The sequence below is a fragment of the Bos grunniens genome, chromosome 16 (assembly GCF_055505025.1).
Source record: "Bos grunniens cultivar Pamir isolate PY7600 chromosome 16, Bosgru_T2T1.0, whole genome shotgun sequence".
NCBI lineage: Eukaryota > Metazoa > Chordata > Mammalia > Artiodactyla > Bovidae > Bos > Bos grunniens.
This window is the reverse complement of record NC_141180.1, coordinates 79,302,232-79,327,201: the sequence shown is the minus strand read 5'-3', so window position 1 is coordinate 79,327,201 and position 24,970 is coordinate 79,302,232. Positions and strand designations below refer to the sequence as shown.

General features: G+C 40.7%; 1 protein-coding gene across 1 annotated transcript; it reads right to left on the bottom strand.

Annotated features, from left to right (window-relative positions):
• Positions 1 to 8,342: 8,342 nt before the first annotated feature.
• Positions 8,343 to 23,974, bottom strand: ELK4 (ETS transcription factor ELK4). Its single transcript, XM_086345615.1, has 5 exons — positions 23,836 to 23,974; positions 17,397 to 17,612; positions 15,428 to 16,303; positions 14,625 to 14,741; positions 8,343 to 13,268 (listed from the first exon to the last, which is right to left on the bottom strand). The coding sequence occupies exons 2-5, from the start codon at positions 17,601 to 17,603 to the stop codon at positions 13,170 to 13,172; spliced, it is 1,299 nt and encodes a 432-aa protein (XP_086201741.1). The 5' UTR covers positions 17,604 to 17,612; positions 23,836 to 23,974; the 3' UTR covers positions 8,343 to 13,169.
• Positions 23,975 to 24,970: the final 996 nt, after the last annotated feature.

Below are 24,970 nucleotides of genomic sequence, written 5' to 3'. Positions count from 1 at the left end.
TAAGCCTGTTGTTCATTATGGACAATCGATCCTTTTATATACGCTCAAAGGCAAATGGGGGCTTCTCAAGTGGCTTGGTGGTAAAGAATCTTCCTGCCAACGCAGGAGCCGCAGGAGACATAAGTTCAATCCCTGGGTCGGGAAGATCCCCTGGAGGAGAAAATGGCAACCCACTCCAGTATTCTTGCCTGGAGAGTCCATGGACAGAGGAGCCTGGTGGGCTCCAGTCGACAGGGTCGTAAAGAGTTGGACATGACTGAGCGCGCACACAGAAACAAACGATCCAATGCTCCCTGAAGACGGGTCTCTCCTGACGTGGGTCTCTCTCAGCCATACACGTGGCTGATAGTTTAGAAGTAAAATTCTCAGAGCGGGGACTGAAAACCACTCTTCCCTCTTACACAGACGCAGAATAAGGAGAGACCGAAGGCTTTTATACCACACTTCCGTTATCAGGTACAGAGAAAGCGGGGCTTTCTTCCTGATCTTCTTTGGTGGGTTTTGACATTTCAGAGTGCTGTGGAATTATCCTGTTCCTACATTTCCTTCTGCTACTTGGAATCGAACCCATCAGTACACCAGATTCGCAAAAGGAAGACACAGTGACTAAAGTCTTTTAGATCATTCATTCATTCATTTTAAAAAGATTTGCTGGTCACCTACTAGGTTTAAGGCACTGATCTAGGTGCAGATACAGCAAAGAATTAGAAGTCCCTGCCTTGCAAAGACAGTACACGGAGAAATAACATGCCACGGGATGAGTGACAACCGAGTGCCACAGAGAAAAATAAAGTAGGAAAGGGGGATGCGAAGACGGCACGTCAAGAGAGGCTCCAGATAGCCTTTTTAAAGAGGTGGCATTTATGAAGAAACCAGAAAGAAAGACACGATCAAGCACCCGGGGAAGATCCTGTCAGGCAGGGCACACAGTGTGTGCAGAGGCCTTGGACCCTTAGACTGAGTACGCTTGAAGAATCTGAGGGCCAGCAAGCAGGCCAGTGTGGCTGAGTGCGGTGAGGAAGGCGGAAGAGTGGCAGGAAGTAACTCAGGGTGGGAGTTGGGGGCTAGATCATATAAGCCATGGTAGGAATGTGGGTTTTTTTTGTCACGTGACCGTTATTGGGAGAGTTCCAGGCAGGCAAGTTTCATGATCTGATTTACGTGTTTAAATGTGATACTCTGGTGGCTGTGTGAAGAGACTGTGGAACAAGGATAAAACTGGGGACACCAGAAACGGTACAGCTGCAGTCAACTACGTAAGTCAGGTGGTGATGGTTTGGACAATGTTGGTAGCATCAGAAGTGGTGAAAGTGATTGGGTTAAAGTGTATTTTGAAAGTCAAACTCAAAATATGCTGATAAATCAGGTTGGGGGCATGAAAGAAAGGTGGGAATCAAGGATAACCCCAAGGCATTTGACTTGTGTAATGGGCATGTGATGACGCCATTTACCACTGAAGACAAGGGGGTTGCTCAACAGTTGTCTCAGGATAGTTCTTTTATGATGCAATCTTGGATGTCAAGAATGCTGATAGATATCAAATCTAGAGCTTAAAAGTCAAGCCTGAAGGTATAAATTTCACGGTCACCTATATATAGGTGACCGTGAAATTTATACCTTCAGGTATATATAGGATTATATATATATATATATTTGCTATGTTTATATATATATATAGGATATATATATCTTATATATATATTTATTTGCTATATATAATATATATATAGGATATATATATATAGGACCTATATATATATATAGGTCACATATATATATATATATATATATATATATATATATATGGATTGTTTAAAGCCATGGGACGGAATGAGATCTTCCAGGGAGGAATGTAGAGCTCGAAGGTTGAGCCCTGGGATTCTGTAACACGGAGAGGTTTGGGAAAAAAAAAAAGAACAGGATCCAGCAGAGCAAATAAGAGAAGCCACAGAAGCAGGAGGAAGTTCAGGAGAGAATGTGGTTTCCTGGAAGGCATGTGAAGAGTATCCCGAGGAGGAAGTAACCAGCGCTGCCACAAGGTCCCACGTGGACTGAACACCAGGCACTGGATTTGGCAATACCGAAGGTGACCTTGACTAGAGAGGGTTTCCTATCAAATGATGGTGTATTCAAAACATATGAGAATCCTGAAATCAAGTCTGATGTCTCAGGAACCCCCCTGACACCAGTGCTTGCCACCTAACCTTGCACAGCTGCTAGAAATTACTGTTCCTGTTTCATTTTTCATTATATAATGCCCTCTTACTATAAAATTATTCCAAATGAAGTCAACTTCATGTGCTCCCTTCATGGTAACATGGTGTATTCCAATAAGTGCAGTACTTTGTACTGACAATCAATATGAAATCTTACAACTGTTAATGATTCTCTCCTACCTAATAATCCCACCTGGAAAATTACCCAATATTAGGATATTTGTTTATCACTAGATTGCATCTCTGAAATACAAAGTAATTATAAAATCAACATTATGGCTCTCAAAAGAGGGTGTGTCAGCAGTCAGAGAGGTTAGAAGTGGTGGATTAAGCAAGCTTTTTTCCTAAAGGACTCCTTAGAGCTTTTAGTATTCTAAAAGGCTTTCTGACTCGCCAAGAGGTGAAGACCCAATTTCCCAAACTTATTCGCCCTCATGGGACTACCATTCTAGGTACCAGAACGTTGGTCTAGGAGAATCCAGCAGGCCTTACTAGTAGGTACCACCCCCTGTGCTGAGGGAACACTGCCCACCTTCTGAAGGGGTCTCACCAGGGCTGCCATGCCCCTCGGAGCAGTGTGTTCCTCTGACTTTCATCTGGACACATCAAACAGACCTCCAATGTGATTTTACACCTATTAACCCCACCTGCACCCATGTTTATCAGAACAGTTCTAAAAAGGCCTAATTTCATTTGCTAAATGAACTGAAGTCTCTAGTTTCTAATTTGAAAAACTATGTGAAGAAACAGTGCCTAGAGTGGAAATAAGCAAAAGCTGCTATTTACAAAGGACTAAAACAAAAAAGTCTGATTAAAATTTAAATACTTCTTTAAAATGTAACTATGAAAAATGAACTATGGACAGAGGTTCATGACATTGTACAGGAGACAGGGAGCAAGACCATCCCCAAGAAAAAGAAATGCAAAAAAGCAAAATGGCTGTCTGAGGAGGCCTTACAAATAGCTGTGAAAAGAAGAGAAGTGAAAAGCAAAGGAGAAAAGGAAAGATATACCCATCTGAATGCAGAGTTCCAAAGAATAGCAAGGAGAGATAAGAAAGCCTTCCTCAGCGATCACTGCAAAGAAATAGAGGAAAACAACAGAATGGGAAAGACTAGAGATCTCTTCAAGAAAATTAGAGATACCAAGGGAACATTTCATGCAAAGATGGGCTCAATAAAGGACAGAAATGGTATGGACCTAACAGAAGCAGAAGATATTAAGAAGAGGTGGCAAGAATACACAGAACTGTACAAAAAAGATCTTCGTGACCCAGATAATCACGATGGTGTGATCACTCACCTAGAGCCAGACATCTAGGAATGTGAAGTCAAGTGGGCCTTAGGAAGCATCACTATGAACAAAGCTAGTGGAGGTGATGGAATTCCAGTGATGATCCAAAGATGATGCTGTGAAAGTGCTGCACTCAGTATATCAGCAAATTTGGAAAACTCAGCAGTGGCCACAGGACTGGAAAATATCAGTTTTCATTCCAGTCCCTAAGAAAGGCAATGCCAAAGAACGCTCAAACTACCACACAATTGCACTCATCTCACACGCTAGCAAAGTAATGTTCAAATTTCTCCAAGCCAGGCTTCAACAATACGTGAACCGTGAACTTCCAGACGTTCATGCTGGTTTTAGAAAAGGCAGAGGAACCAGAGATCAAATTGCCAACATCCGCTGGATCATGGAAAAAGCAAGAGAGTTCCAGAAAAACATCTATTTCTGCTTTATTGACTATGCCAAAGCCTTTGACTGTGTGGATCACAATGAACTGTGGAACATTCTTCAAGAGATGGGGAATACCAGACCACATGACCTGCCTCTTGAGAAATTTGTATGCAGGTCAGGAAGCAACAGTTAGAACTGGACATGGAACAACAGACTGGTTCCAAATAGAAAAAGGAGTACATCAAGGCTGTATATTGTCACCCTGCTTATTTAACTTATATGCAGAGTACATCATGAGAAACGCTGGGCTGGATGAAGCACAAGCTGGAGTCAAGATTGCTGGGCGAAATATCAATAATCTCAGATATGCAGATGACACCACCCTTAGGGCAGAAAAGTGAAGAACTAAAGAAGTTAAGAACTTTTCCACTCTTGATGAAAGTTAAAGAGAGTGAAAAAGTTGGCTTAAAGCTCAACATTCAGAAAACTAAATCATGGCACCTGGTCCCATCACTTCATGGCAAACAGATGTGGAAACAGTAGCAGACTTTATTTGGGGAGGCTCCAAAATCACTGCAGATAGTGATTGCAGCCATGAAATTAAAAAATGCTTGCTCCTTGGAAGTAAAGTTATGACCAACCTATACAGCATATTAAAAAGCAGAGACATTACTTTGCCAACAAAGGTCCATCTAGTCAAGGCTATGGTTTTTCCAGTGGTCATGTATGGATGTGAGAGTTGGACTATAAAGAAAGCTGAGTGCCGAAGAATTGATGCTTTTGAGTGGTGTTGGAGAAGACTCCTGAGAGTCCCTCGGACTGCAAGGAGATCCAACCAGTCCATCCTAAAGGAGATCAGTCCTGGGTGTTCATTGGAAGGACTGATGTTGAAGCTGAGACCCAATACTTTGGCCACCTGATGCAAAGAGCTGACTCATTTGAAAAGACCCTGATGCTGGGAAAGATCGAAGGCAGGAGGGGAAGGGGATGACAGAGGATGAGATGGCTGGATGGCATCACCGACTTGATGGACATGCGTTTGGGTAGACTCCAGGAGTCACTGATTGACGGGGAGGCCTGGCGTGCTGCGGTTCATGGGGTCACAAAGAGTTGGACATGACTGAGTGACTGAACTGAACTGAAAAATGTGAGTAAAATTTAAAAGCAAAATAAAAAGATTTCACAAGGCAAATAATTTTTCTAGCCAGTTAGTATTCTTTTAATTCCTTTTTATATCAACAATCATTTTACAATTTCCTCTTTTCACTACCTATCTCAACACAGGCTTTAAATATTTTAATGTAGATATATATCAAATAGCTGAAGGCCAGGTTTTAATGATAACCTTTGGAAAAGCTGAACTTTCCTTATCCACATTTGGCACAGATGGAAATTTAATACATTGAGACCACCTCAATAGATGAGAAAGGAGGGAAGTAATTCAGAAAGTCATTTTATTAAAAATATTTATTTAAAAAAATACAATTGTCCATATCTAGTTGCACATACATCTATTAACATATCTATATAATTTTGGACTAGTAAATTTGATACAGTGCTTTCTTAAAGCCAGCTTGCCATTATACAAAGCAAATTCCTCTGTCAGTTCTTACATAAAATAGTTTTTTAAAATGTATTATCTTTCTAAAAAGATGCATATCATCATTACAGAATTTAACAATATTTTGTATAAAACTTGAAGCAATAGAAAACAAAGATCACCTGATTAGTTTTCAGAGCAATCCCTTACTCTGTCTGGAGATGCACTGAGTATTAACTACACTTTTTCCTCTTAAAAGCAGCATATTTTGAAGCCCTCAAAGTGTCAGCGCAGGCTCTTCCTCACCAACCTAGATTCTGTAAAATTTCTCTGCCACACACACGTAGAGCTAAGGCTCTGGCTAATCTTAATCACCTTAAGACAACACTCTTTAGTTTCCCAACAGGTAAGTCAGACTGCTCGGCTAGAGAGGTGGCAGTCTCTCTCCAGTTGCATCAATGATTGATGTGATTTTAATAAATGTGTAGGCAGTTACCGTCACTTGAATTGTTTTAGGAAAAAGAAAAGAAATGTGGTTTTAATACTTTGAAGGTCTCCCTCATGTAAGTTACACTGAAGTTAATCAAGACAAATTATTAATGACACTTTAGCAGTAATGCAGTCTTTTGGGTAGGTAGGTGTACACTGGCATTTTATATAAGTATTCTGTTTATACAAGAGTAGAGGATACTAGATATTATGAGAGACAGATTTCAACAGAATAAACAAGGGGAAAAATAAACAATGAAGTAACTGTCTTCACAGCTGAAAGAATCAAAGTCTGAGGAGAGCACCCTGACAAGTTCTCATTACCACAGAGGCAAGCTGAGACACATGATGTAAAGGATGCGTCTCTGTGTGTTAACACCAGAGCAGACGTGCTTTTTCTTTCTGACTTACAGATTCAGTGGGTGAAAATCAAAAGTTTAACATTATTTAATTTTCAAGTGATGTCCACACTTGAAGATCCAGTAGGACTCATAGAAAATTATTTGTTCTTCAAAACACAAGATTGTACACTTTTTTAAAAAGTCAACTTGATTATCTAGTGAAAAGTTTTTTCATTCTAAAAATCTAGTTTTAGTCGAAAATTGTATTTGCCTCAATCCAAAGCCCATCAGTAGCAAAATGACTGGACTGAGTTTCATATTTAATCTTCTCTACCCACAAAGATAAATGAAACTGCTAGAAGGTAAAAGTGAAAAAAATACCTATGATTGTGACTAGAAAAGGCTGAATGGCCAAACCAAATAAATAGGCCTCAAGTAATCAAAAATTAGTTGTATTCATTTCTGCCTTTACATATATGCATCTTAGTTAATTTCACATATATGTATCTTAATTTCACTAATACTGAACAGGGAAATTCATACAATATGTTGGTGTTCCTTTATCACATAAGCAATGAATGTAATGTACACATAAACACCCTTGGTAATACTGCCATCAAAAACAAAAAGTATGAAATGTCTTAGAAGGAACTATGTCCCCTACATGATAGACAATAAGCAACAATGATTAAACAGAAAAGAAAGTTGGCAAGTTCACAAAGTTGAGTATAATGCACCAACTGCAAATTATTAAAAGTCATACATTTTTACAAAAGCACAATATTAAAAGACTGTAAATTTTTTAAAGCATCCTAGTCAAAAGAGCATACCTTGCAGGGCCTAGAATGGCTCACTGGGTAATCCATTTATCCCTTATCCAAATAGTCTTAAGTTCCAGAAAGTATAAACAATAAACCTTAACGTCCCTGACCCTCAATATCCTTAAGTTGAAATTAAACAAAATAATCATTAAGTGCTTCCAGTTATTAAAAAACGAAACAGTGCTAATAATGGTGCCCCAAAAGTGCCAAGTAATGAATGTCATACCAGTACATGGCATTCCCATCCCTGAACTCTAGGCAGGCTTGAACGATTCCACCAACTAGAAGTCAGGCCCAACCACAGGGCACCCCCACCCCCCAAACTTGTCCAGAAGATCCCAGGCCTTGTCTTCGCAGGGCTCATAATCCTTGGAGGGGACAAGAACCAGCATGGGCCCTGATGAGATGGGAAACAAGGCAAAACTAAGAACATGCAGCCCAAGATGCTCTGAGGTTTCTGTGAATGCTTTCTATGTATAGTTCAAAAGGATAAACAGGCTACAGTGCCAGAATCTCTCCACCACTAGCTCAGTCATGGTTAGAGCTGTATTTTAGAAATACTACATCTGGTATAAACATCCTCTCTGAGAAACTTAGAACACAATATAGCAAGGATTTTACACAAAAATGTAGAAATTTATAGAAAGAACATCCTTATTTGCTCAATAATACATGAACGTAAGAGAACAGTTTATGGTGACTTTGCTTAAAGTATATCACAGGTAGCACTATACAGTATTTCTAAAATGTTGACAAGCAATTTTTAAGGCCTATGATTCTATGCATTTAAAAAAATGGAAATGTGCAAGGCATTTATTTTTTAAAAAGTGACAACTGCAAAGTGCAGCCAATTTTTTTCTGAAGTTTTAGTATAAAATAGCCTAGGAACCATCCTAGAGTAGGATGACCATGTTCCCTCTGAAACACAGATTTATTTACACACATACATACAAACACATACTCAAGTCAATAATCAGTACACATACACATGCACTCAGCCAATCAGAGTGACTTGGAAAAAAATGCTCTGGTTTCCCAACTAAATATTTTAAAATAAAAATTTAAGCCTCATAAAACTTCTTGATGTGTATTATACTCAAAAGATTAGAGTTCAAGAGACTTTCTATGCTGGATTGTATCCCTCATAAATTTTCTTGTTAAAGGTATCACTGAAAACGTTAACAACTGCCTGAATCTCCTGGTTTCTGTAGAAAGCTTAGAGCTACCCTTGCCCCTCTCAGGTAAACCACTCTCATTTCCATTTTCATAATGGCTAAGTGCAGATCACAGCACCCTAGAGATCACTGTTTTCTGCCAGGCTGTCAATCTATCACAATTTTTTTTTTTCTTCTAGAAAAGGAGCTTGAAGAAACCGGCAGCTTCAAATGGAACATTTATACTACATCAACAACTCACCTTTTCAGATCTGCTCCATTTACAGGTAAAAACATGACTTTCCTTCTAACAGGTTCCACCAAGTACGAGAAATGAAATCAAACCGCCTTCTCTTCTTGCTTAATACACCACCACCCACAAGAATTCTAGATTCTAAGATTAAAACTTCAACCTCAGTAAGCACAGTTCTGTTGACACAGAAGAATAACAGGCACCTTGTTTCAGGCAATGCCAGCAGCATTAAATACAGTAACAAAACACTCTGCTGACCCAAAACCAGGAAGATAACTAACAAAACACTTTCCACCCAACTGATTCTCTGGTCAGAGTACCTGGCTGGAACAATCATGGCTGGCCTCCACTTCATTACTATGAATTGAACAATTAACTTCTCAATTCCGGCCTATCACACCCTCAGATAACAGACCACCAACTTTGTGAGGAGTCTAGCTTTCCTACTGGAAAGCGGTCCTTCACTCAGAACTCCAGGCTTCTGCACAGAGACCTACACTTGTCACCATACTTGTTTACATAGCTAAGAATGGTACCTCAGCACAACTCTACATTTCTGGCATAGGCAAATAAAATATATATACAGTAAATGAAGTGATACACAGAACAGGCTCATCAAGAAAGTATTTCTTCAGACACCAAAATGTTACCAAAATAATAATAAAAACTGAGTAATGCAGCAAGAAAATGGAGTTGTTATGTATTTTAAAACAAAGCAACTTGAAGTAATTCTGAAAGTGTTGGTAAAATATAATAATAATAAGGCCAAAAGAAATTTGTGAATGGCCAGTAAATTTTAAAGTCACCTAATATGAAAAGGAAAAGAGACAGCCACACTGTCAACAAACAGTAAGCACGAAGCTCTGTAAAACATTTGGTAATGGTTATTTACCAACGTATGAAAAAGAAAGAGCAAATTTCAGAAAGCTGATGACAAGCTCTGCTGAAAAGTTCCTAATCTCTTCTAGAGATTTTACATAAAAATCAGATCAAATATGTAAAGGATTTCCCCATATATCACAACCAAAACTTTTTTTTTCAAGATCAGACTGAGGAACAATATGCTGAGTCAGGGGTCTTTAAAGCAGAGTGTGCCCCAGAGGGTGCACAACACAATCTACTGGACGCAGGAAGAACGTCAGAATTTCTACTCAAGATTTATTTTTATATCATCCTTAATTTCTGTTTTTGTGTTTAGCAGTACATAACCTAACAAACATACACACAAATTTGCAATAGGGGATTGTGTTCAAAGCCTTTTATTGATCAAGGTGTGTGTTCAAAAAGCTTAGAGAATGTTTCTCTGAAATGCCAAGGAGTGGCTCTAATGGGCCTAAATTCATTAGAACTGACTTTGAGAACTTCAGGATCGTAACACAAGTTCTGAGATCAGCAGGAAATACTGTCATCTGAGTGGACAGTACAGTGTAACATCAACAGCCTGCAGTTTCGGCTCCAGAGTTCCAAGCCTCTGACCTACATGTCCCTCCAAACCTAAGTGACACACAGGATGAAAAAACTAGAAATCATGCCGTGTAAAATAGATTGAACAGTCAGTCTAGCCCTCTTTTTTTTTTTGATCTCTAATAGAGTATGTAAATCTTCAAGGAATTCTTTGAGTGTAAAAAAAAAAAAAAAAAATCCAGTGTAAAAAAAAAAAAAAAAAAAATCCAGTTCCATTTTACTATATAGGCTCATGGGCTTATTTTCCCCATCAAAATCTAAAGAAAAAGTCACATTACCTGTATTTTAGCCACCAAAATACAGAAAAATTAAACCTATATTTTAACTTTTAACTCTAAGAAGCTTAAGGTTGATCTTTTGAGGGTTTTTGGATTCTTCCATCCTGTATAAATTTTTTCAAAAATCAATGGAAGTTTCCACCTTTGTTTGAATACAAAAATGGCCATGAAGAGTATTACATCACAAAAGCACTATGACAAACCAAAAGGAAAAAATTATTTTAGAAATTAGGTGACAATCCACCCAAGGGCAGAATAAATGCAGTGGTTCACTGGCTGAGTGTGTGGACCTGAGCCCCCTGTGGGCATCCCTTCTCAGCTCCAAGGTGGTGGCCTGAAGTCAGCCACAGGGGAGTCACTTACACCACAGAATGGACTCAGCAAATGCTACAATTTAAGGCCTTTTCCCCTTCAGACAGCCTGGTAGTTAAACACCTTCCAGCACACAACTGATTTAGATACCGGCCAGAGCAAATGAAAAGCTAAGCTAATCACAGCAGAAGCTGCAAAAGTTCACTAAACCTGCTCTCCTATTTTAACCTGGGCTACTTCTGCCTACCAGCATTCATCCTGGCAAAGTGACTAGTGATGGATACCAGCTACAGCTACCAAATATAAGCCTCTCCAGTGAATACTGATCTGAAGTGGTATGTCACCTTTTGATGCTAAGAAGAACTCTGTGGATGTTTCAAAATCAGACTTTCCCAGGAAGGAGGTAGTTTACAAATAGAACAGCCTGCCTCATACACTTCACTATGGTTGCAGTTTTATTTCACTTAAAAACATGAACACATACACACACACACACCAGCTTCCCCTAAATAGTTATCTCAATGAAAAAGCAGATCATCATCAACCTCGTAAGGCCCACACCTCTCAGAGACTTCCAGGAGAGGTTTACAGGCAGAGGACTCACTAAAACTGGTTCCTAGGAAGTTGCTTTGACTGAGTTTTAATAGTGCTGTTGGTTCCCAGGCACCCTTTTACTGAAACAGTTCGTTATCAAAGATACTATCTGTGAAAACAAACCGATGGCTTTTCTCCTTTGATTCAAAATAAAATACTTTTTGTGCTTTCAAAATTTTAAAGACTAGTTAAATCAAGCCATCAATATTTACTTATCTAATGTATAAAATGTGAATTAACCTAATAAAACTAGTCCAAAGCGCTGCTGAGCAGTCTGATTTCAAAAAAGCATGCAAACTACATGATTCAATGTGGGAGAAAAAATCCAGTATGTCTGTTCCCCATCACTATTGAACAGTACCTTTCAACACTACTATTGCACATCTCAGGAACAGAACTTTTCAGCTGATAACCACCAATTAAACAGTAACAGGTCTCCAACACTACAAATATAAAGGCAGCTCCCTGAATACCATCCTTCTGCTACTAATGAACTAGCACAGGCATCTTATACCAGAGTTTCTCTATCCTGTATAAAACAAATTTCAAGCAAACATATACAACTGGGAGATGCTGGTTTATAGCAGTGTCACTTTGAGCCCTCAAGTCCTTTACTACTTTCGTATACCATTTAGTTCAAGTTGTTCAATTATAGGAACTATTTCTAGGCTTAAAAGAGTAGTTTAATGGGCAGGGGTGATGGCGGAGGGGTGGCTGCAGCGTATAATCTAATCCTGGACTTTAAAGCCAAATTTTTCAAAAGACTCCACTGTGATGTTGGCATCAAATCAGCTTAGGGGTTCAACAAATCTGTCTGTACCTGGCAGTGATGACTATATGCTAACATTTCACAAATCTGGCAGAGATGAAGGCCTACATTTTTCACTACTAATATGAATAATCCAGTCCCTATGTATGAGCACTTCCAGATGAGCTTTGCTACTTCCTAATTTAAAAAAAAAAAAAAAACAAGTGTATTTTTACTTCACTACAGATTTAAAGAGTTCACTTTGCATTTCATCTTCCTAATTAAAACTATCATAACCTCCAACAACTTTAAATTTAAAAGATAAATAAATAGTACGAAATGGGATAAAACGAACAGAAAAAAAGGTCCTTCACAATGGGTATCTTCTAACTGGGAAACGCCTACATGTTTCAAGTTTTTTCAATTGAATCCTTGATTTAGAGATGCCTCAGACTCTCAAATCCCAGGTTCATCCCCCTAAAAGCCATCATTTACCATAAGTATTCCATGGGTGTGGAATCATACCAGCAGATGACATTTCTGTGCCAGATATGAGGCCCCATATTCTCACTGTTTGTTCCAAATACTGCCTTAAGCCCCAGGTTTAAAAATCTTATGTGGGAATAAACTAGCTCCATGCTCTGTTCAGATTCAGGCAAGATCATACATAGGGCTAAGGGAACCACCCTGAATAAATGTAAATAAGGTAACTGTTTGTGGAGTTGCTTACATAGATTATACTTCACAGCAAAACAGAATATCCCCAATAGTCCTGCTCCAATCTTATTTCGTGTGAATAGGAATGATTCTTTTTCCTCCACTGCTTATGCACAACTCACTTTTAGCATTCAACAGAGCACATGTAAGTCCTAAAGATAAGGCTAATTTCATTTAACTAGTATTTCTTTATATAATATGCTCAAAGCACAACTGCCAAAGGGTCCCAATAAGGCAAGAGGAATAACTTTGTTCTTAATTCTCTTGCAAAGCATAGCTTGCTGCTAAACCCCATTAAAAATTTCCTTAACACAAGGTTCAAAATATCTTTTAAAAAGAAAGAAAGAAGAAGGTAGAGTTTGGACTCCAATTAAGGCATTTTTATATACAGTCTACCTTGAGTCCTATTCAAAGGGAATCCTAAAAAGCATTTTAATGGGGAACGGCAGAAATCATAACAGTCTATTATCAGCATTGTGAAGTATCAATCCCTCACTTTAAATGTAATCGTGTTGAATGTCTTTCTCTTTCCTTATGCCTTGATTCTCTCCTTCCACAAGTGCATAGGTTATGTTTTCTGTAGATCTGGGGAAAATGGGCCAGGGGTAGAAGGTCCATCCAGGCCAGACAGAGTGAACGGCCCATGACTGTTCAGCACAGAAGGAAACTGAGAAAGAAAATAAAACACATTATCATCCTATTATGCAATCCTAAACTTCACTTTCTGTCCCTGTTACATTCCCTAAGGCAGAACACAGCAGCACCTGCAGTGGCTCACAGGACAAAGGCACTGACTGTTTATCATGGAACAATATGATGTCACAAAAACTGTAAAAAAAATGTTTGTCTTACATATTAACACTCTCCAGCCTACCTTGATGGAATGTAAAGAACAAATCTATACTTTTCCTTAGATGCTAAAGTACACAGGTTCACACCTGACTTCGAATGAAAGTTCAGTAAATGATAGCAGGCACACTGTAGACTATAATTCAGTCATATAGCAAATCACAGACTGTCAAAAAGAGGTCCAGGAGGAGATGCCCATCTCATACCTGCTACAAACAGCTGCAGTGTGCTCATCCTAAAAAAGCACTCCCCATCATGTATTCTGAGACCAAATTTGTATGGAGATTCCAGGTTGAAGCTACATGAGCACTATGGCTTTCTCTATATAAATCAATTATCTCTTTGTGAGAGGCAAACAAAAATGTAAAAGGAAAATATGGAAAATTTTCCATACTCTTTCTATTCAGCAATTTAGAAGCTTCTGCAAAAGTAACTGCATTAGTAGAAAGATTTAAACAATTTTTCTTCTTTCCCCACCCCTTACCATTTCATTTTCAAAAGAACAAATGAAAATTTAAATTACAAAATCTAAGAAAATCTCCCAGGGAGTCACCCTGGAATAAGTGAATGAATCAATATAAGAAAGCTGACCAAGTTATAAAGTCTAGATAGTTTAGGCAAAATAATGGTTTACAGCTATGAGATCTTTCTTAATAAGATTTTCGTTAAGAGGTAATGCAATATTCATTTTTAAAATATATACATGCATATTTAAAATGCTGATGAGTATCAGTTCTGAGTGACAGGAAAATGGGAGTATTTGATAATACTATTCTCAAGAGTTTTTTCTATTAAAAAAAAAAATCCTCGGTTAAAAGGGGAAATCTATGTGCAGAGAATGCCCCCAAATATATATACATACACACACACACACACATACTTTTTTAGAAAAGAGGATGTCCAGCATTTAAAATGATTTAAAAAACTGGATGAGCTCAAAATCTACTACAGTATTGAACAATTCTTAGTCTAATTCAAATGTATGGAATAGTAAACAATGAAAAGGAAACTCTGCTGTGAATATTTATCTGAGTTATGTGTGGGCCAGAAAACTAACACTTAGAAATTCAAAAGTAAATCTAAGGAACACTTTTTAAATAGAAGTTTTGCCTTTTTGCCTCTCTGTTCATTTACCATACCCCAGTTACAAAAGACAAGCTTCTGTGTAACTTACCTGAAAAAGTGTGTTAGCACCTTGTAGTCTGGCTGGACTCAGGGGAGCAACAGGGCTGAGAGTACTCCAAAAGTGGATACTGGAGAGCAAGGGGCTTGGAGTCAGTAAGATGGGTGTCTGCAATATACAAGCCAAAAATATAACTAAATGGCTTATCAGGATTATGTTTTATCCTTGTAATAATACACAATTAGCCCTGAACCCAAATATTGTCCTATTCTCCATTCCAAATATCTCCAAGTCTGAAATCTTATCCTCAGGAAACAGTCGGAAATTACTTTTACAACCCAGAAAAGAAAAAGGTCAAAGTATTTTCTAAACTGTTTCTCGTACAATCTTTGTCAAATAGAAAAATAAAACCAATCTGAATTCAAGTATGGAAAAATAATGGGTAACTGAGTCACAACTATGCTTTCCCCTTAACAATGAGTAGGTATGTGTTTAAATGTTCTATGAGACGAAAAAGTTAAGAAATAGCTAATGTTAGCTAACTGTAAAACTTGTTATTCAACATCACACCATGTTTATTAAGGTCCGCAGGATCTGTTATTTTCTAACGTGAGATTGTCACTGTTGTTTTATAAGACCACCCCCCGCCTCCACCAGAGAGAGAGATAGAATATACTTATTTTCTTTAGGACAAAGTGGAAAAATTAGGTTACTTTCACAGGGTCACATATAAACTCTCTAAAGCAAAACTACTATGTAGAAGAATGAGAACTGAGGTTATAAATTCTGGATTTGTTTTAAAAGATGAGAAAAAACAAGATAAATGGTGGCACTAAAAGGAAAGAGAATGTTACCTGTGAAAAAAGCGCTGGCGTAAGAGAAGCTGTAGGGAGAGATGGGCTTAATATTCCCAGTGGGCTTGGATCACTGCCCGTGATCACAAGGGTTGGTGCCAGCTCTAACCCTTTGGGCTTCTTGGACCTCGATGAATTATTTGTTTTGTCCTTTTCTAGCAAAGCTAAATCCTGGTCTTTAGGCTCCAGGGACAAGTTCTCTGGAAGCTGCATTGGCTGAGAAGCCACTGATTCCATGTCCGTGTCCATGTCTGGGTTGGAACTCAGCGGTGGTGAAGGAGTTCTAGGAGGCTCCTGCAGAGGGGACACGGACGAAACAGGAGGTGTGGTGGTAAAAGGGGCAGTCACTCCTGATGCAGAAGTTGGTGCTTCCAAGGAAGGCAGTCTGGGGGAAGCCAAAGTCTCCAACGCTTGGATAGTTTCTTCTGAAGATGGAGAAATACCCGGGCCAGCTGAAATGGAGGCAGCAGGAGATTCAACTGGTGGCTTTTTAGAAGGTGTTGTTACAAATTTGATAACAGATGGAGTTGGCTCCTGAGGAGACTTTTTCTCTGCCAATTTCTCAGCCGGATTCTCAACCTTTATAGATTTGAAAAGCTTCCTATTGGAGGAGTTCAAAGAGTTGAGAGTAAAAGAAGAATATAAGCCGGAGTGTATGTAGTCATTGCGGCTCGAGGTCTTGGCACCAGGCTGTGGTGGCTTCTCTTTCCCGCCATTCTCCACATCTTTGGAACTGCTGCTGCTGAGCTCACTGAGGCTTAAAGCTTCACACTCCCCCTCAACCCTGCCCACTGTCATTGGGTCCATGTTCAAAATCTCTGGGTATGAGACAAACTTGTACACAAACTTCTGACCATTCACTTTTTTAATGATATTCTGTAGATAAATAAAATAAGCACTCAGACTTTCTTAAACTTTTCTTAAGCATTTGTTAAAACTTTACTCCACCCCCTCAAAGATCATGAGAAAGCTGACTGAATGGGGTTTTCTATTTGATAGGCAGTTTAGTTGAAAACTTCAAAATCACCTAAATTTATCCAGCCATACCAAACACAGTTCTGACCATTATGGAGTACAAGTTAAAAACATTTAAATGTCTTATTAACAACTGAACTAATATGTTGCATAAAAGCTGAAAGATTTTAATTGCTTAACTCCAAAGGTACAAAAACACTCATATCCTCAGGAAGCAAAAGGAATTTAGAACATTACTTCTAAGGTTCCTACTTCCTTCAGAAACTCGAGCTGTTTCTTACCTCATCTCTCCACACAGGAAAGCTGATAATATCAACACTCAAAGGTGAAAGAAATTAAGATCCCAGCTTCTCACTCTAATTCTCTTCATTTGAGCATTTTATTTTACTTCCGTGCCCAAGAATGTATTCAAAATAATTAGAAATTACAAAAAAATTTTAACTAAGAAATCAAATCTAGGTATTAACAGTTATTCTTTAAGGTACTGTGTTCTGAGTTAAACTAAACAATAAAAATTAAGTACATCTAAAAAAACAGTATGAGATAATTTTTAAAGTAAATGAGCGACTGATCTGATCTGATCTGATGATATAAACAAGAGTATTTATCTATGCTGAAGAATTTCAAATTTCCTTTTCCTTATTCTAACTCTATAATCATTTTTTATTTAAAGACAACTGCAATTAGGAATAAAATATGTGCACAGGAGTCCGGTACTGAATATGAATTTGCAGAAATACACTTAGAACATTTACATCTTTTATTCTAATTCCAAGCTGCTGAAGCTGTAAAATAAATTGAGTTAAAACCAAAACAGTGATCATTTCACAATGCGTACAAATATTGCATCATTATGCTGTACACTCAAAAGCAATATGTCAATTACACCTCAATTAAAAAGTTACTTTAATAACTGAACAAACCACAACATTAGTATGTCTAACCTCAACAGAAGAGAAGGAACAATTTTTGTTTCGAGGTGGACGTGTATTACCTTCACATAGTAGTATCTGAGGGCTCGGCTGAGTTTGTCATAATTCATATTAGGCTTGTTCTTTCGAATGCCCCAGAGACGAGCCACCTCTTCTGCCTGCAAAAGCTTGAACTCCCCATTATTAGAGGTCCAGCAGATCATGTGGTCGTTCTGAGGCTCCTTTAGGAGCTGAAGGAGGAACTGCCACAGGGTGATAGCACTGTCCATAGCAATGAGCTGAAAGAGGCAACACTGTATCACATACTGTTTTAAGCACTTTAAATGCATTAGACTATTAATTGTTCATTTCATCCCACAAGAATCCTTAAGACAGATACTACTGCAGCCTCATTTTATATGTGAAAAAACTGATTCATTACAGAGTTAAGTAACTTGTCTAAGCTCACACAAGTAAATGGTGGAGCTGAGATTTAAACCCAGGCAATCTGAATACAGACCCAAACTCTTAAACATGCAATACTGCTTAAGAAAAGTCTTGCTATGAGATAAAGCTAATTTCATAAATTACAGGAGCAGACTGATGAATGCCAACCAGTGCAGTATCACTGTTACTAAATTTTATCTTAAAAACTCACTGTCGGGACTTCTGGGGGCCCCGGGGCTAAGACTCCATATTCCCAATGCAGGGGGGCTGGGCTGGTCTGTGGTCAGAGAACTTGGGCACACATGCCCCAACTAAGAATCTGCACGTCACAACTCAAACCTGGTGCAGCTAAATAAATAAATATTAAAAAAACAACTCATCGTCATATTCTCTGAAGTGAAGTCGCTCAGTCGTGTCCGACTCTCTGCGACCCCTTGGACTGTAGCCTACCAGGCTCCTCTGTCCATGGGATTTTCGAGGCAGGAGTACTGGAGTGGGGTGCCATTTCCTTCTCCATATTCTCTGAGGTGACCGCCATTTCAGCATCTATCTATACTAGCCCAGTTGATTTATATGCCAGGATGTTCTGTGTGTCTCAGGGTGGCCCAGAGATAGGGGGAATAGTTTCCATTATAATAAATGTAATTTTCGTATAAGTTGACAGCACTGAAAACTCAGCAGAATGTTCCCTGATTTACAAGTTCTGCCACCATTCTGTCCACAGGAAGTCCACCTATACACAGATCCTTTTATTTGATTAGCAACCTTTATTTGATTATCAAGATTTGAACTGAAAAACCTTTCAATATCTCAAGTTTTAAGATCTTCCTGTTTAGGCCAGTCTTTCTTAAATTCAGCACTATTGATATTTTGGGCCAGATAATTCTTTTGTTCTCCAGATAATTCTTTTGTTCTTGGAGGCTGTTTTGGCATTGCAGTTTAACATCCCTGGCCTCTACCAACCAGATGCCACTAACATCTCCTGCCCAATTTGGCAATTAAAATGTCTACACACATTGCCAAACATTCTGAGGGACAGTATCATCTCAGTTAATAACCACTGGTTTAGGCAATGGAGCGGCAGGGAAATGTTCTCTCAAAGTTATTTTCCTCACAAAAACTTTAAAACATCTTGTTTCTAAGAAAGAAATCTTAGGGTGGAAACTCTGGCCAAATATACATAAGCACATCCTAAAACGTCTATCAGGGAACTTTACACATACACACACATACACAAAACATTCCTGTTTTCAGTCTGTGAATTAGATCTCACTGGATCAGAACAGAAACTAAGTCAAATCAATTCTGTTAAAATACTATAAAAACAGATAAATTGGACAACAGCAAAAATTAAAACTTTTGTGCTGTAAACAATACCATCAAATGAGAAGACAATCCTTGGAATGAAAGAAAGCATTTTCAAATAATAAGGCTCCTTCATCAAAAAAATATAAAGAGTTCTTACAATTTAAAAAAATTGAAAATAAGCAAAGGATTTGAAAAGACATTTCTCCAAAAAGTAATACAGGTAGCCACTAAGCACATGAAAAGATGTGACTAGTCATTAGGGGAATAAAGATCAAAACCACACAAGATACTGCTTCACACCTACTAGGATGGCTATGATCAAAAAGGCAGGTAGGTGATGGACCTCCCCGGTGGCTAGGAATCTGCCTGCCAATGCAGGGGACGTGGGTTCGATCCCCGAAGACTCCACATGCCTCAGAGTAACTAGCTGTGCACCACAACACTGAGCCCATGCCCCACAACAAGAGAAGCCACCGCAATGAGAAGCCCACACACCACAGCTAGAGAGAAGACCCAGCAAGGAAGACACAGCAAGGAAGACCCAGTGCAGCCAAACAGAAAAGACAGATGATAAGTATTGGCTAAAACGTGGAGAAAAGTGAAACCCTCATACATTGCCAATGGGAATGTAAACTGGTACAGCCACTTTGGAGAACAGTTGCAGCAGTTCCCCAGAGTTAGCATATGACCCAGTAATTACACTCCTAGGTGTATGTCCCAGAGAAATGAAAATATATGTCCACACAGACATTTATATGCAGGAACGTTCAGAGTGGTATTCATAATATCCAAAAAAGTATAAACTACCCAGATGTCCATCAACTGATGAGCAGACAAGCAAAACATAGCCTTTCCCTTCTCCAGGGGATCTTCCCAACCCAGGGATCGAACCCAGGTCTCCCACATTGCAGGCAGATTCTTTACCAGCTGAGCCACAAGAGAAGCCCAAGAATACTGCACTGGGTAGCCTGTCCCTTCTCCAGCACATCTTCCCAACCCAGGAGTTGAACCAGGGTCTCCTGCATTGCAGGCGAATTCTTTACCAACTGAGCTATCAGGAAAGCCTCCATATAACCCCATAGCGGAATATTAGCCAGAAAAATGAATGAAGTACTGATATGGGCTAGTTCAATGGATGAACCTTGAAAACATTAGGCTAAGGGAGAGAAACCAGCCATTAATCTGCATAGGCAAAAAAAAAGCAGACTGGTGGTTGCTTAGGGCTGGGAATGGGGGATGGGTGTGGAAAAGAAAAGGGGAGTGACTGTTAATGGGGTGATGAAAACATTCTAAATTTAGATTGTGGTAGTGGCAATACAACTCTGGGAATATACTAAAACCACTGAACTGTACACTTCAAGCGAATTTTACTCTATGTGAAATATATCTCAATAAAAACGTTAAAAACAAACACTCCAAACAACACGAAAGTTAGGCCTGAGAAACCTAACACTAACAATGCACAACTCACAAAGGATGGGATCCTTAAGTCAACAATGTCTGCTTTCAAAAAGGCCAGAGATGAGCAACTATATCGTAAGATATCTCAGTAATTTTTCTGAGACATTCAAAATGTCCTCCTATTATTGTCATAAATTTGAAGCTGGTTATACAGAGATACTGTCGTCCAAAAGTAGAGATGAGAAAATAATTAAGAATACAAAAAGGGAGATGCCTCCCAAAGTTAGGGAGTTAACAGAGAAACTGAGGCCATGAATCCAAGTCTCTTTCATCACAGTCATGTACTCTGTCCCCAAGGGAAACCACTTTCCTAGATGGATAAGAGCATTCACATTACCTAGGATTATAAAGAAGTATTACATTGTATTACATTGTTAGATAATAACTGACAATAATGTACAAATATGAAGTGCTACTTTAATGCTAAATAACCATGTTCACTAGAAAACAGCTTTCTAGAGCCTCACTTAAGCTGGATTAAAACAGTGGTTTTATACTATATCCATCAAGTATAGTTGGGGGGGAGGGGTCCCCTGTCATTTCTCTTAATTTACCAGAGAGGCTTTTCTTCTAATGGTGACTGTCATGGTAAGTTACTTTTAAACTATATATATTTCCCACTTAAACAATTTGTTAGTCTAAATCTGTTACAACTATTCCCTAGTAAATTTCAGCTTAACCAAAGAACCCAAGTCTTTACATTTCCAGACACCATCTTCATGTTAAGAATGCTTACAGCAGTGTATGTGTGAGAGAGACGATGATGGTGACGATGCCGAAGCTAGGAGGAGGGGAGGAGGGAAAGGACAGACAAGCAGAGAACTGGAATATCAAGACTATTACAGGTTTGGTGCCTATAATTTCCTTTGTTTTTGGAAAAATTCCCCAAACCAAATCCTAGAGTTTTATGCCTATCTTGCAGATAATGCTTGAGCCCTACAGGTTTATAATGGCTAAGCAATACGTACAAAACGACAGAAATAACAGTGAATATTTCCGCAACAATCACACAAGAGTCATCCTGAGCAAATGGGAAGTGTTCCCAAGGTGGTGCGGGTTTAATTTCCACCTCTCCCTTCGGTTATTAGGGGAGAGTGTGGATTGAGCTTGAGTAAGTTCGGGAGTTGGTGATGGACAGGGAAGCCTGGCATGCTGCAGTCCATGGGGTTGCAAAGAGTTAGACACGACTGAGCGACTGAACTGAACTCAACTGTGGACTGAGCCAAATCCTGGTGGAGCTGTTGGATACTGCACGGCAGAACCTAACTGTGTGGAAAACGCTGAAGCTTCTGTAGTACTTGACAGTATGTCTAGGATAGAAAATTATTGTGAAAGAAAATGGGCACTGTGGTTTTGGACTGAAGTACTGGAAAAAATTTTTCTTCTATTGGGAAAAACTAACGAAGACGTAAAATGGACATCCTCAGCAGGTACTTTAAAGGAATATTTTACTCATTCAACTTTGATATGTTTATTCTTTGATTGAAAAGGCGGTGAACCACTGGGCACATAAGCTGAACCTCTTCATTTGAGTTCCTAAAAGTGTGCCATTGATATGAAATTCAACGATTTCTTCAGCTGTGAAAGGGGATTAAAGTAAAAACAGTCAGAAGTTACTTAAAATTACAAAGGTGAAATAAAGAGACACAAATATTTAATACATTTATTCTTATTCTTATCAAAAGAAACCCAAATCCTTTTTCTTGAAAACCTTTTCATGAAAACCTCAATGTTTTCACAACTACAGTTTTCCCCAAAATTTCAGTTTTAAAGAGTTTTTTAGAAGTAGTATAATGAGGAAGAGAAATACTTAACTGATCCAAATGAAGGAATCTGATTTTTGAGGGGTTATATATGGAAAACATAATTGATTCTAACCCTTAAAATGGAGAAGGAAATGGCAACCCACTCCAGTGTTCTTGCCTGGAGAATTTCATGGGCAGAGGAGCTTGGTGGGCCACAGTCCATGCAAAGAGTCTGACAGGACTGAGCGACTAACACTAACTAACTCATACTTAAAAGACAGTAGATTAATCCCTGTGCTAAAAGGAAAGAAGGAGCATATTGGAAGTAACTCATTAGGGAAAGGAAGTCTCTACTAAACGAAACCTTTTCCACCCTAAACATGTTTATCATACACACAGCCCAGTTGCTGTGGTGACCCATGGCCCAACTATTTTTCAAAAACAGTAGCTAAGACCCAAAAAATAAATGTCTCCAAATTCAGAGTGCTACTTAAGTAAAACAGAAACAAATTATAAAAGGCATTAAGGCGAAGTTTGAGTTAAAATCTTTGTATCTGTCAAAAATCTAACTATTCAGTACTCTATACCAACAGAATACTAAAAGTGTACTATTACAATAAAAACTTTAAAACATTTCCCTAAATGGATTCCACTTAGGCAGTTTTAACGTTTAAATAAAATCAAAGTGGGGAGAGTTACTGACGGGGAAAACTGAATCACAATAGGTTTTAAAGAAAATACCACTGACAGTCTTAAATACTGAAGTACCAAGTTTTCCACGCAGTGGGACGGTGAGTGGAAGAAGGCAAAAGGAGAGGAAGAAGGATCTTATACACCAACCAAAGAGATGGGTGAACCGTTCTGATGAGGGATGAAACTCTGAAGTCTTTTTCTTTAAAAGCCCTAAACTTCAAATACCAATAGCCTGGGGGGCGGGGGGTGGGAGCCAACCTTGTATCTCGTGACTACCTCGGTCAACAAGGTCCCCTGTTGCCTGCCCAGGTCAGTTAACATTCAGCCCCCAAAAGATGTTTCCAACTGGTTTTCCCAAGAAAGAAGCCTCGCGGCAGCTGTGTACTAACCGGAAAGTAACGAGGGGAGAGGATTGGCTGGAAAGAAGTAGAAAAAGAACTGAAAGTCGACGCCGGATGAGTTATGAGCGTGGGGAGAGGAAGAAACGCGGAAGACCGCGTGCCCCCGGGGAGATCAAAGTCCGGGCCCGGGTGAGCACTGACTCGCTGCGCTTTCACTTTCCAACTTCCTGTCACCACAGAAAGCCAGAGACGCTCCCCTCGGGCCCTCCCCTCCGCCCCCCCGGCGAAAAAAGAAAAGAATAAAAAAACACTGCCACCTTTGGCCCCAGGGGCCTCGCGGGACCAAATAAGGGGCGAAGGGAGCAAGGCGGGTCTGTCCCGCGCCCACCGGCCCGCCAGCGGGCCGGGCCGGGCCCCTCGGGAGCGCGCCGCGGCCCCGCGCCCGCTTCCTGAGGTGCGGCCAGCCCCCCGCCCCGGCGCCCCGCCGGCGGGGGCGGCGACCGCGGGACCCAGACGCGGACGCTCACCGAGGCCACGCGCGGGGCTCCCTCCGGGTCTCCGCCTCCAACAAGACGCTCCTCTCCTCACGCCGGGAACTCGAGGACGGCGCGGCAGCCGCTGCGACCCTCGCGGCGGAGCCGGAGAAGGCGCCGGCGGCCGAGCCGAGCCCGCCGGGTGCCCGCAGCCGCCCGCATCTCCCGCCGCCGCCGCCGCCGCGGCTCGTCGCGCCCCGCCCTCCCCGCCCCCGCACGCGGCGGCGGCGCGGGTCGTCAGGGCCGCTACCCGCCGGGCGCGCGCGCTCTGGGCGTTCCTCGCCGCGGCTGAGCCTGCCAGTCGCTCCGCGGCCGCCGCCTCTCTCGAGCCCCCCACGGCTGCGTCGGGGGCCCCTCCCGGACGCCGAAGCAGCTGCGCGTCACTTCCGGAGGCGGGAAGGGCGCGGCCGGCCGCTGAGGGGCGCTGCCGGCCGCCGCCGACTGCGTCCGCGGGGTGCCGGGTGAGGGGTGCGGGCGTGAGGGAAGCCGCCACCTGGGCTTCCCCGCGTTGCTCTCTCCCCCGGACCGCTAGCGGTTTCTGCTCCCTGAGGCGCGCGGTCCAAGCCCGCACGCCAGAGCTGCCGCTTGGGTCAGGACTTCGGAGGGCCTCGGTGTCTGCCCCGCCCGAGGGAAGGGGTGGCGCTCACTGAGTGGCTTCCAGGGGGCCGCGTGTGTCGTCGCGAAGCTTGAGTGTGAGGGCTTTTTCCCTCCAGGCCGCCCGTCCTGCCTTCTTGGCAGGGTGGACAGAGAGGTCGGAACCGCCACAGCTGTCTCGTGGAAGTGCCAGGCCCCAGGGCGCTGTGAACAGCTGATATACGTTCAGTCAGCCTTGTGGCCCTCTAGCCCCGGGGCTGACAAAGGGAAACACTGGTCAAGAGGGGAAAGCTCCTTCTGGCGTTGGAGTCAGAGACCTGGAATCCAGCCGTGGCTCTGCCTCTCACGAGCTCGCCAATCTTTAAGAACTTTCTTTATCTCCCGAAACAATTTCATCATATGTAAAATGGAGAGAACCCAAGTATAATCACCTCGCGGAGTGTCTAGCCCATCAGTTCGGTTCAGTTGCTCAGTCGTGTCCGACTCTTTGCTCATTAAATAGAATTCTTAAGGAACCAGGTCACACTTGGTACAA

Bases quoted from the DNA above. Each gene is read 5' to 3' on its own strand.
- ELK4 (XM_086345615.1), bottom strand. From the start codon at position 17,603: ATGGACAGTGCTATCACCCTGTGGCAGTTCCTCCTTCAGCTCCTAAAG. The intron at 14,742-15,427 runs GTAACATTCTCT...TGTATATTGCAG, and splicing joins CGCCAGCGCTTTTTTCACAG to ACACCCATCTTACTGACTCC. The intron at 13,269-14,624 runs GTAAGTTACACA...TTTCTTTCTCAG, and splicing joins GTGCTAACACACTTTTTCAG to TTTCCTTCTGTGCTGAACAG.